This window comes from Nylanderia fulva, unplaced genomic scaffold, assembly GCF_048542155.1.
Source record: "Nylanderia fulva isolate GAGA-0341 unplaced genomic scaffold, ASM4854215v1 Scaffold111, whole genome shotgun sequence".
Taxonomy (NCBI): Eukaryota; Metazoa; Arthropoda; class Insecta; order Hymenoptera; family Formicidae; genus Nylanderia; species Nylanderia fulva.
In genome coordinates this window covers 294,849-308,576 of record NW_028189313.1, presented here as the reverse complement: position 1 = coordinate 308,576, position 13,728 = coordinate 294,849, and the positions used below count along the sequence as shown (strand labels likewise).

The window sequence follows — 13,728 nt, the reverse complement described above, 5'->3', positions numbered from 1 at the left end:
TAATATTGTATTATATTTTTAAATGAATAATGTTATGTTTACATTTCAATAATGGTTCCAGATATGTGTGATTGGAATTGGGACCCATATTTAAGAGACGATGACGGCGATTTATATGATTGGGGTCTGGTGTGGCTGTTCGAGCCGGACCCTGTACCTGTGTATGAAAATTGGGACGGTAAGAATAAAATTTATAATATAAAAAAACTGTTAATCTCGGCTCGAATTATTGTGTTACAATAAAAATAAAATCTCGACGGCAATCGGAGCCTGTGCGGATGACATGCACAAATTAATAAATTAAAATGAGATCTCAAATCAAACTCATTTATTAAATTCTAAACGTTTCGACCCACTTCGGGTCTTCTTCAGTAGCTGCAAAATACAAAGAAACAAAAATAAAAGATAATCGGTACAATCAGAAAATTATAAAACTCGTATACATACAATCCGCAAATAAATTAAATATCATTCTCCTCCCTATTCAAACCGTCCGGCCGTCGGAGTGTCTCCCTAACGGTGACCATCGTCAGGAAGGAAGCAGAGCAGTGACTCCCTTACCAACACTAATCAAAATTAAACGTATAAGATCCACAAGAATTATAAATTAAAACCGAGAAGAACACTCACCCCGACAGCAAAAACAGAGAGAAGACGATGCTACACGTGACACATCACTCTAACGGCTGTGCGGTATTCTACCTCGACACAGTCGATACATATATACGCAAAAAAACAAATATAAAAATAAAATATGAAAATAAAAATAAAAACAACTAATACTTATCGGCACTCATGTCAAAGGTCTAACGAAAAAATCCGGTTATGTATAATCACAAAGCTAGATTTTGGTAAATTTTTCAATTAACAGATCAAAATTCTCGTTTAATTTGTCGGTGTCGCTATGATTGTACCGTCTGATTGTACCGATTATCTTTTATTTTTGTTTCTTTGTATTTTGCAGCTACTGAAGAAGACCCGAAGTGGGTCGAAACGTTTAGAATTTAATAAATGAGTTTGATTTGAGATCTCATTTTAATTTATTAATTTGTGCATGTCATCCGCACAGGCTCCGATTGCCGTCGAGATTTTATTTTTATTGTAAAATTTATAATATTGTATTATATATTTAAATTAATAATTGTTATATTATTAAATTAATAATTGTTATGTTTACAGATGAACCATACGTTCCAATAATGGTTCCAGAGATGTTGGATTGGGACGCATATTTAAGAGGCGACGACAAAGCTGACCTGCTCGATTGGGGTCTGGTGCAGCTTTTCACTCTACCAGACCCGTACGATGTTAGGCCTCAGCCTACACCGCCGCCACGCCGCCGCCGTCACCGCCGCCGTCACCGCCGCAATCACCGCCGCAATCACCGTCGCAATCACCGTCGCCACCCCAATCGTCCATAATGTAAATTATTTTATTTTTTTTATTTTTCATTTATATTGTAGGCGTATCTTTTATCTAATATCGAATATATCAATTAATTATTGATTATGGAAATGTAGGAGTGCAGGAGAAGGCCGGATTAATTTTGTTGACTCAGGAAAAGAAGTCAGGTTCGGAAGATATATATATATATATGTTTATTGCGAGTCGGAAACGTCTTCGCTGTCCAAGTCCCGGTTCTACTCTATCTTCCTTCCGCCGCCTCGATATGAAGGATTGTCTGCCGGTTCGTGAGAGAATGCGTGCTTGTGTCTCGATAAACGCTCCGAAGATGATGTTCTCAACAATGATCTGTGTCGATTCCCAAAAAGTCGGCGTATTTATACCCGGTGTTAAAACCTTCCCTACCCGAAACATCGGACCAATCAGAATTATCTTCGTTCATCGCGCAGAGATGTGTTTTCGGTTTTCTCGACAAACAAAGGATCGCTCAGAACGCTTTCAATAATAAATATTACAAATAAATAAGTACCCGGCACGAGGTCGACAAACAAAACACGTAAATCAGCTAATCTCATCGTCGGTTAACGTCTTTATAAAAAATGCCTACAGCTCGGCCATCCTGACTTTTTGACCGTCCCGGTCAACGTTATTACCAAAATTACAATACGCAATAAATAAAATTCCTTTACCAAATAATACATAATCATGCTCGAATATACGGGTGCATTTGATCCGTCGCAAATTATATCACATCTCGTTTTTTTCTTTTGCGCTTCGTCAATATTTGTCTGAGGTTTATCTCGCGTCGAGGTCGCGCTACGGATAATCGCTCACCTTAATAGATCGCTCGCATCACCTCGCTGCTCAATTTTTTTCACCATCGGAATTATCATGCTATCATATTTTCCACCTGTCCGTTTGCCCTCGGCGTGCCCACAGCAATTGATACGTGCTCTACAGCACCGGATCCCAAATATCTCTCAAATATGTCAGATTTGACACAAGTTCCTCTGTTCGAAATTGAATGTCTCGATTTACCATACGCGCAGAAATATTTAAAGAGATACTCTACCGATTCCTCCGATGCTGTTGACTTACGCGGGTAGAGCCGGATAAATTTAGCGAACACGTCGATGACGACAAACAGGTGACGCCCAAACTTGAAAACAGAGTTTTTTCGAATAAAATCGTACAATGATTTTGCCACCAATAAAAATCTCGGCATAGATCGATGAAAATGACTCGCGAGTCCGACGAACCTATGTACGTCCCTGATGTTACATGGCACCGGATCATTCAACGCAGACTCTATACTCTCATCGCTCGGTCGTTCGTGTTTTAATGCGATAACCCTCTCGAGATCCGGCACGCACTTCTCCGCTCGAAGAATACTCATATCATGAGATTCGTAGACCTCGCAGATCTTTTCGGTGGTATCTTCATCAACCGCCGGATTAATTTTTACTTTTTCGCTCGAACACGCCACATTGTCGTCGCATTCAATATGCATCATTTGACTAACGCGCGCTTCTTCCGCGTTTGTAATTTCAAAATCTCGCCCTAATGTTACACGCAGCGACGGACAATTCAAGAAATCTCTACCGAGTAGCACACTATACGCCATCGTATTATGAGGCACCGTGTAAAACTTCATTTTCAAACGCACGCCTCTCACCTCTAAGTCGGCGTGAACGATGCCGTCGATAATTAACTGCGAGCCGTTAATTCCGCAAAACTGATCGATGCTCTCACCGGCGAGCAGACGTGAGTCGCCCCGAATTACTTCGCTTTTCACCAAACTAATCGGAGAACCCGAATCTATCAACGCGTCTACCACATAATTATCAAACCCGTTATTTTCATTTTTAGCCCTGATTTTCACCGTAATCATGTATGGTTTTAGTAATGCAACCGGTTGCACGACATTCGTCGACGCAGCTTGCGCAACGCTATTCGGCGCTTCCGACGCCGCGGACCGATTTCGCTTCGGACATTCTCTGGCGAAATGGTTCGGAGATTCGCACACGTAACACGCTCGCTTCGCTTGCGGTCGCACGCACTGGGCCGCGGTATGGCCTGTTTCACGACACTTGTAACACCTCGTCGGGCCTCCCCGCGTCGCCGCCTCTGCTCTGACTCCGCTGGTTGTCCTCACTCCGTCTCTCCCCGGCCGGACGTCTGGTCTCTTTGGATTCCCTCGGACCACCTTCTCGAACGCCTTCAATAATTCTCTTCCGGATTTGAAGTTCATCAGGCGCGCCTGGCTCTGCAGACGAGGATCCGTCACTCCTTCGATAATATAATCGAGGAGCTCATCTTCCGCGATTGGTACGCGATTTGCGAGAATCACCTTTTCGTGGTAATAATCGCAGAATTGCTCGTCTCCTTTCCACACACGAGCCTCGAATTCCCTCCTCAGTGACAACTTTCCAGGCCGCAGGTCGAACATCGACTCCATTTCCCGCAGAAGGTCCTCCAGGTCCAGCGTCACATACTCGGCCTTGGAGTAGAACCACGTCAACGCACGACCTTTCAACCGAGAGCTAATTAATACTCTCGCCGAATTCTCGTCCAACTGGTACGTGCGTCTCAGCAGCTCCAACTGCTGCTTCCATCTCCAGAAAGTGCCATCAGATGCGTCAAATTCGGGCAACAGCTCCTTGATTCCTCTCACGCCGCCGAACGCAGAAATGACGCTGCCGTTCGTTGTCGTCGGTGTCGAGGCTGCACTCCTCATCATCTCTATTTCTCTTTGGAGCAACTGTCGCTCTCTCTCCAAAATTTCTCGCTCTCGACGCAGTAATAAAAGTTCTGCCTGCGTCGCGTCGTCATGCTCTCTCCGTTCCGGCGTCGTCATCCTCACTCGGTCCACTAGTCTCGGGGTGTCGTCCACGGTCTCCATCTCCATAGCGTCACCTTGTTCACTGGGCGAACGCGCAGTTTCCGAATCCAGGATGTCATCCGAACAAATCGCTTGCCTCCGTTGATCGCTTAATTTCGTCCACACCCCCGAGTCGTTGGTGTTCAGCCGCTGGATGAGCTCGGCCTTTGATCCTCCTAACGTCAGTCCCCTCTCGCGAAGAGCCTCCTTCATCTCAGCGATGGTGAAATCACTCGGCTGCATCGTTGCTGTCACTCCGATCCGCTCGACTATTCGGCACACCGCGATGTCCACGATACTCACGCAACCCGACGATCACCACGCGTCAATCGTCTCTACCTGCGCGTCTCACACTCGACACGTATCGCGAACAAATCCCGAAATCGCCTGTCTCCAGTCGAATTCGCGAAACCGGATGCAACGCCTCGATCCCACTTCTGATTAACTGTAGGCGTATCTTTTATCTAATATCGAATATATCAATTAATTATTGATTATGGAAATGTAGGAGTGCAGGAGAAGGCCGGATTAATTTTGTTGACTCAGGAAAAGAAGTCAGGCTCGGAAGATATATATATATATATGTTTATTGCGAGTCGGAAACGTCTTCGCTGTCCAAGTCCCGGTTCTACTCTATCTTCCTTCCGCCGCCTCGATATGAAGGATTGTCTGCCGGTTCGTGAGAGAATGCGTGCTTGTGTCTCGATAAACGCTCCGAAGATGATGTTCTCAATAATGATCTGTGTCGATTCCCAAAAAGTCGGCGTATTTATACCCGGTGTTAAAACCTTCCCTACCCGAAACATCCGACCAATCAGAATTCTCTTCGTTCATCGCGCAGAGATGTGTTTTCGGTTTTCTCGACAAACAAAGGATCGCTCAGAACGCTTTCAATAATAAATATTACAAATAAATAAGTACCCGGCACGAGGTCGACAAACAAAACACGTAAATCAGCTAATCTCATCGTCGGTTAACGTCTTTATAAAAAATGCCTACAATATCCTTATTTTTTATATATTTTATATTTTATATTTTTCTATTTTCTATTTTTATATTTTTTAATTTTTTATTTTTATATTTTTTCGTTTTTAATTTTACACACACACACACACACACAAATGTAAATTTACACATATTTTATAGATTAAAAAAAATATTATTATCAAATGAGTGTATTTATTTTAGATTAAAATGTCTTCCTTACCTCTTGTTCCCTTTTAAATTATAAGTAAATATAAAGAAATTATTAAAAATTATTTTAAAAGCTCTCTCTTTTTCTCTCTCTCTCCTTCACATTTCTCTCGCGTCTTATTTCGACGTCTCTCTCACTCTCACGCTGTGTCTCTCTCAAAACTCGTATGTCTCTTTTTCTCTCTCTTGCGTACGTCTCTCGCTGCAGCCCGTCTTCTTTCTCTCTCTCTCGCGTCTTATTTTGCCGTCTCTCTCAAAACTCGTATGTCTCTTTTTCTCTCTCTCGCGTACGTCTCTCGCTGCAGCCCGTCTTCTTTCTCTCTCTCTCGCGTCTTATTTTGCCGTCTCTCTCAAAACTCGTATGTCTCTTTTTCTCTCTCTCGCGTACGTCTCTCGCTGCAGCCCGTCTTCTTTCTCTCTCTCTCGCGTCTTATTTTGCCGTCTCTCTCAAAACTCGTATGTCTCTTTTTCTCTCTCTCGCGTACGTCTCTCGCTGCAGCCCGTCTTCTTTCTCTCTCTCGCTGCAGCCCGTCTTCTTTCTCTCTCTCGCGTCTTAATTCACCGTCTCTCTCTTTCGCCACAGGCCCGAGCCGAATCTCTCTCGCCGCGAGCCGTCGAATCTCTCTCTCTCGCCGCCACATCCGATCTCTCTCTCGCGCGCTGTCTCTTTTCTAGTGGTTGCTCTCTCGCAAAGTATGTAACGGGTGGTGCGCAAATAAAGTACACCATGATATACATATAAGTATTTATTTGTCTTATATTTAATACATAATTATATATATAAAGTTTTATTACATATTAAAAACTAAAGCCACCAGCTCGCAATCGACAAGTTGGTGCATGTCGAAGGCGTTGCTAGCGCGTATCGCATTCGGCAATTCTCTCGCATTCGTTACAGTGGATGCAATATTGGAGAATTGCGTATGTTTGATATCGACCGTTGCGATGAGTCTCGTCAATCGATCGAACATTATTTCGATGCATGAATCGAGCTCGAACATACGACGTAACGTCGATTCGATCATCATGCGCGCGTCCGCCGATTCGAGACTTATGAGCTTGGTGTCGTTTATCTTGTGAAAACGTACTGTTAGCGGCCCGACTCTTATGAAGTTATACACATCGTTGTTGGGAGAGTCATTGTTCAAATAATTTTGAATAGCGTGACGTTGCTCGTAGAGTCCTTTCCACGTTTCGAGAGATAGTATTAGCAGTTTTCCCCGATGATCTCCTATGGCGATCTCCACGTAACTCGGCGGATCCACTCTGATGCCGATTTTGAGAAATTTGAATTCCGTGGCCGTCAATGCGTATCGTCTTCCTAGTATACGAACCGCACGAGACTCCAGCAAAACGCTGTAAAATTAGGAAAAAGAAATTAAAACTCGTAAAAAAATATAAAAATAGAAAAATATAAAATATATAAAATAGAAAAAGTTATACTTACTCGTCGCATTTCTTCTCGCACGTTTCATCGCGTCTCGGCATGTAGTAATTCATGCTGCTGCTTTTTTGGTGCAGAATATTTTTCTCGAGGGTATTAAAAAGTGAACCACCAGTCAGAACAGTCGACAAAAGACTGATCGTATAAAAGTACTAATAATCGAGTAACACTCATTTTTTAAAATATTAGGAGAAGGGGATTCCTAGAAATATATATCTGGAGGGGAACAAAGAGAAATATTTAAAATATTAGGAGAAGGGGTAAAACAAATTCTTAGAAATATATATCTGGTGAAGGAGAGAAATAACAAAGAAAATAGTATGTAAACAATATGTTTATTCAAAAAAACGGATGATCGTCGGATCCAAGCCTGGATTTTGCGGCCGACCACCAATTAAATAATTTAAATACATTTTGTAACGCGCAATTTTTTACATGTTTATTACACCGTAGAGTATATGTGAGATCTAACTTATTTAATGCAGGTACATCTTCATATATGGCATCCAAGGTCTCAATGGTGAAACCGCTGCTCGCATCGTCCATTATTTCAGCCAGCCATTCTCGCTTTTCGAGTCCTTTTACATACACGAGAGAAGACTCTTCATCGTCTTCTTGCTCATTTATGCCAACGATAGCTGCCGTAATCAAGCGCTGAGCCATGCCGTATGGAACATTTCCATCCTCCCATTGTAAGCTGTGATGATGTTGAGTTAGCCACGAGGCCTGACGCCTTTCCGACTTTATAAGCACGCTCCATGGCACAGGGCATGCGAAGAAATAGTGCGACAGGATATATCCTCTTCTCAGGATTGCCGCTTCTTTCACAATAAATCGTTTATTCAGGATAAATCCTTGCAAATCGACAAACGTTGGTGCAGACATGATCTCTTCAATGTGAGTCAGTCGAGAGGTATTACGATACTCTTCAGACATCTCACATCATCTTGATTATGTATCCTCCTCCCCCTCTTTCACACGCGTATTTGTGTAAACATTTTTTAGGTGATTTTGCGCACAACGTTGGTCAACGGGTTGTACTGGATCACACGATCGTGTATAATGAGACAGTACGCAGTGGTATAATTAGGCACGTTTTCCTTACACTCAAATTCCAATCTCACATCCACCGTTGCGCTCTTGATCGATTCGTTTTGTCGAGAACAATCGATAATCACAAACGGACCGTTTTGTAAAAACCGTGTGATGGTGAGATTGGGCTCGAGGTATTCGTATCCGTAATAGTTCTTGCAGAAACGTGTGTAGGTGTCGTACAGAATTGACCATCTGTTTTTATCAAAATCCAGATTCATGTCGTCGTACGGATAACTTTCCGAGTTCAGAAAGAGTTTCACATTGGTTAATTTACAGTCGTCGAATCGACTGATATCCTCGGACATGACATTTTTACGCCCTGTCTGCAGAGCAAAAATTACATATCGCAGCTTCTCCAGTTGAGTTGCGGTTTTAATGGCCCACAAATGCTTGGTCGTACGCTGCAATAGCGGAAATTCGTATAGATCCCACGAGCGGAAACCCATGTTGAGGTAACGTCCGTTTTCCAGAGCGCGCAGCATCGACAGCTTCTTAATCTCGCTCAACAACACGTGTGGCATTCGCCATTGTATCTTGAATATGTTGATCACAGGCTCCAATGCAGAATCTCCATACAAGCAATTATTGTCGTTGCGCGATCGTATTAAGATCAACTCATGACGCGCATTAATCACTACTCGTTTGTAGTCATCACAAAATCCCAGCAACGTGTAGAGCGGTACGCAGAAATTGAAGTGTCCACTCGCAGAAATCGGATCACTCCAGCCAGCGTTACTCATAACCATGCTTCTATCGAATGATATCGTTACATAGTTTTTGAGCAAACTTGTTATTCCTACATTTCTGTTGCGATCAATCTCCACACCATCGAGCTCATAGCAAATTTCGTCAAACATGAATGCGACACAATTATTTCCCAGTGTCACATTGGATCCCTCAATTGGATGGTTTATCTTTAGTTCTCCCTCGATATATAAGAAACTCTCGTACGGCAATGTATACAAATCCTGTTGTTGTATGGATATTCTTATCTCATCGCTGTGTCCAAATGTTGTGTTGGCAAACGGGTTGTATGTGTGAGTCTCAATCTTGACGATGCGATCGTCAAAGACTGGCTCTTCCTCGAAATTGAGAATATCAGTCATTGTTCAGATGGCACGCACCGCAAATCCCAAAGATTGTAAAAACGCAACGTTTGACGAGATGAGTCTCTTCTTCGTGGTTGATTTGATATTAGCGAATGATGTTGCTGCTAGCCTGATTGTGTTCTTCGTGTCTTTATTCAACACGAGCATCCCGTCGCACGAAGTGTTGCTGTCGCTCGCCGTCGTACGTGCAATCTAACTGTTATCTCTTCGCCTCGAAAATCGAGCAATCGTCCCTTCTGGTCGACAATGCGTAACACTAAATCAGTAATGCTCCGTACGAAGACCGGCAGGTAAATGATCTGCGCCGGCGTTTCCGATATCTTATATCCAGGTGGTACTCTCGGTGAAAATTCATGTACCGTGTGAACGAGTTTACCGTTGCTGTATGCACCCGCGGTCACGTTACACTCTATGCGGATAATGTTCACGTTGATAATATTAATTGGCATGTCCGATTCGTACCATTTTCGCGGTTGCAGTATACGATTCGAGAATCCCAGCAGCGATCCAATGTTGTTGGGCATGCTAAAGTTTATTCTGTATGCACATTTAATCTCGCTTTTCATCGTATTATAATTAGCGCGGAGCACAATTGAGTAATCTTCATCGTCGACACCTTTATCACTAACAGCTTTATGTTTTCGGGAAAGTGCGCGTTTCAAAAATTCATGTATCGCTTGCAGCTCGTACGATCCCTCGGGAATCGTAATTTCCGCGTCGTCTTTGCCGTAGTAAAATTTATTATTTGAGGAATTCACATTCGATATAGTGTGATAAGTTTCAAAGTCTGCCAGACCGAGCTCGTAGTCCGCATCGCTCAAATCTATGGGGGGAAAGTAGGTCGCCGCGAGGACACTACTCTTCCCAGTCAATGTTAGTGTTAGCGACATGTTGACAAAACTGAGTTAAATAACGCAATGTCAGTCTTTAAATTTGCGGCGAGAAATCTCGGAGAAACTGCAAGCACAACTGTCCGCAGATACTCTGATCATACGTTTGATAAGAGGTGTAATTGTATTCCAATTTCGGCACATTTAAATATCGCACCAATTCTTCGGGTGGTCGAAGATTGCCAAAACTGTCGAAATAAATTGCGCGATTTCCTCTTTTTGCATACGCCACCCAATGAGTGCCAGGACCGTCTGTACTGTCTAGATTAACGATACCACTCTTATTTTCTCGCGCGCCATTTATCGGTAAATTATTGCGCATAAATACACCTCTAAAGTATGGAATGTGCATACGTTTTGCAAGTTGTAGCAATTGCACATTTGTAGTTACACCTTTCGGCATTTTTAACGTTTTTTTGACGTTTTTTTTTTCCTCACTCCTCGTCCATATTTGTAAGGGGCGAGATACAGTCCGCGGCCTTCCATGGCGCGATTGTGGCGTAGTATCTCTTGCAACTGACGTTGCCCGGCTTTTCTGTCGTTTACCGCTTTTGCTACGCCAGCCGCTCCGCCAACCAGGGATCCGAGCGCGCCCAGCATTGGTAAAATCGGCAAAAATCCGCCTCGTTTCGCTGCCGAAAGTACCCTCTTCTTCGTCTTCCTCTTTTTCGTTTTCAAGCCCATGCCGAGCTTCGTCTTGGCCTTCATCGCTGTCCAGACAACTGTGGCCGCGGCTCTCTCACCGAGACTCGAGTCTTTCGCGACGATGCGAGTTTTCGCTTTCTCGGCGAGTACCTTATCCGCCGCGTGTCTCTCGGTGAGTTCGCTGCTCCGAGAGTAAGCTATATCGTGTTCACGGCACGCCGCGTCCAATGGGTTGACACCTTGATCACTTCTAGCCAATCACTTTTCCAAACAAGTTCCCGGGCCGCAAAATTGATAGCCGGGAATATGAAGCTCGATCGGAAGTGCGTTTATCGCACGATTTAATAGACCTGTGGCTATTTTTGTTGACATCCGCTGCAATCTCTAGACATTACTGAGCAAAGCGCGAGTCCGAAAACTATAAATAGGCGGACGTTGGAGGTCAAATCGGGAGTGAGAAAATGAAATTCGTGCAACAACCTCTGACGATACGAGTGATGAATTACGACGACAGAGTACGCTGCAGCGTGAACAAAGGTGTGCGCAAACACGGTACGATGCTACCGACAACTATACGCGCGATCGTTTGCGGCCCCTCAAACTGCGGTAAAACCAACGTGTTGATAAGCCTGCTGGAAAGTCCGCACGGTGTGCGTTTCGAGAACGTGTACGTGTACTCTAAATCGCTGCAACAGCCGATATATCGCTATTTGGAAGATTTATTGACGCCGATTGACGAAATCGGCTACTTTACATTCTCCAATAACAGTGACGTCATTCCATCGAGCGAGGCATATCCAAATTCAATTTTTGTCTTTGATGACGTGGCATGCGACAAGCAAGATACGATAAGAGAGTACTTCTCAATGGAGCGCCACTCGAACATCGACTGCTTCTATCTCTGTCAGACATACGCGAGAATACCGAAACATCTTATACGCGACAACGCGAACCTGCTAATCCTATTTAAACAGGATGCCACCAATTTGAAGCACGTGTACAACGATCACGTGAATACTGACATGTCGTATGAGGATTTCAGTGAGTTATGTCGTACTTGTTGGCAGCAAAAGTATGGATTTCTAGTGATAGACAAGGACAGCTCGCTTTTGAACGGGCGATACAGAAAAGGATTTAACAAGTTCGCGATACCGCAGAGCCATTAGTCGCCGCCAACAATCCTCCCGGTCGAGAGAAACTCTAGAGAGTGCTGCCGACATGGCTGATAATATTCGCGAGCGTGAAAAGGTTGCCATGGAGATTGCGAAGACGGCTGAATCGATCCGCAAGAAACACCGCGCTATGAAGACCGGAAAGATCGATGATGATATCGCTGTCAAGACTCACTTTAAATCTATTATCGAGCCGCTACAAAAGATGGTCGACAACGCGACGATTTTGGTGAAAAACGAGCCTAACACCGATGACGACAACGACGATGGTGTGAAGATTGAGACATAATATGAGGGGGAGACACAGAAAAAGAGAAAACATAAAACCATCAAGCGATATAAAGAGGAGGAGGAGGAGACATTAAAAAAAAAAAAAAATATGATATTTCGAAGCCATTAGACGCTTCATTGCCGACAACATCTACACCGAAAAACGCACAACCTGTGATACCCAAAACACTCGTAGACGAAAATGTTTTCGAAACCACGCGTAACCCGCCCGAAATATCCCTTCGACACTGGTTAAGATCGTCGGAAGGTCGACAAATGATGCGAAAGGATTGGGGGCCATTAGGACAAAAGTACATGGACGCTCTCCTTGGTGCTGATGAGAAGAAAGAAATTGATAATGTATACGGAGTCTATTTCGACGAGAATGAAATGCGCATCGGAAACAAGCGATTCGCGATTGACAAAGATGACAATATAATCATAGGCGACACGCGGTACATTGGAACGCCCGGATTGTACGAGTTGATCTTCAAGAAAAGACCTGATTACCAGGAGGATGATTTGCAAAAATACAAACATATATTATTGGCGACAAATGCGCATAGACGCAACTTTGATGCAAGGGCGTGTAAAGAGTAGCAAGGGGGACAAGTATAAATATATAATCGCACCGTTGACGCGGGTGGAATCGGACGACCCAAAATCTGGCATGGGAATGCCTCGCGCTATGACGCTAACCAACAATAAGATTGATTACGTGCACTGGGACGACCCCAACGAGCTAGTGGGTCGCCTACGATTACTCGATGCTTTGCACCAAGCTGGCAACAACGCGCATGACAACGAGATCTTGTCGATTATCGAGGAACTGCGGGAAGCGGGCATTATTATAAATTAAACAAGGTTCCCAACAATCTATTCAGTTCATCGTGTGACACTTTACAAAGCATTGAAAAAAATGTCTATCAATAAATTTGGATTATTCGAGAGGAGAAATGATGCAACCCCTGGCACAAACGACCAATGGTATAGATTGATTAGAAAATGCGTGCGCAAAAACGCTCTGCATCGCGTCGCTACAGATTATGACGCGAGATCGCGCAAGATTCGCCGTGTAGCGCAACCTGAGGCGGATACCGATGTCGTCAACAAATTGTACCTGGAAGAGTGCTTTAAAACATTGATGATCCAACAGAAAGAGTCAGATGAGAAGCTGGCTGCGTTAGAGAAGGATGTACGAGCGTTGGAAACTGCGATAAAAGAGCTTCTGCGTGCGTCAAACACTACCTCAGACACAGGCATCTAATGAGCGGTTGGCTCAGAAACGTCTATCAAACAGTTGTGAAACGTCTAGAAAGGATTCTCGAGTGGTTGCAAACAGTTATTGAACAGCTACGAAGGATTATCAGCGTGCTACCAAACAACAATGAGTGGCATCAGTGACCGACCCGGAAGCAGCAGTGAACGACCTGGAAGCGGTGGTGAACGCAACCGCTACGATTGAGGTTACGAACATATCAAGCAGGGCTGCGAACAAGGCTACAAACAAGTCCTTAAAGGTTACATACAAGGCTATCAACAACTCAGTAAGGGTTGCGAACAGGTCAGGGACGGCTGCAAACGGACCAAGGCGGGCTACGAACGGATCAGAAACGACTTGGGA

General features: G+C 44.0%; 2 protein-coding genes across 2 annotated transcripts; both read right to left on the bottom strand.

Moving 5' to 3' along the window:
• Positions 1-2,378: 2,378 nt before the first annotated feature.
• Positions 2,379-4,578, bottom strand: LOC146724907 (uncharacterized). The gene is given in 2 exon segments (XM_085488212.1): positions 2,379-2,787; positions 2,789-4,578. Coding segments are annotated over 2 exon segments (1,785 nt in total). The 5' UTR covers positions 4,529-4,578; the 3' UTR covers positions 2,379-2,742.
• Positions 4,579-7,924: 3,346 nt separating this feature from the next.
• LOC146724906 (uncharacterized) lies at positions 7,925-9,124 on the bottom strand. The gene has a single exon (XM_085488352.1). It carries the CDS (start codon positions 9,122-9,124, stop codon positions 7,925-7,927), a length of 1,200 nt encoding a protein of 399 aa, XP_085344478.1.
• Between the last annotated feature and the right edge of the window lie 4,604 nt (positions 9,125-13,728).

Bases quoted from the DNA above. Each gene is read 5' to 3' on its own strand.
- LOC146724906 (XM_085488352.1), bottom strand. From the start codon at position 9,124: ATGACTGATATTCTCAATTTCGAGGAAGAGCCAGTCTTTGACGATCGC.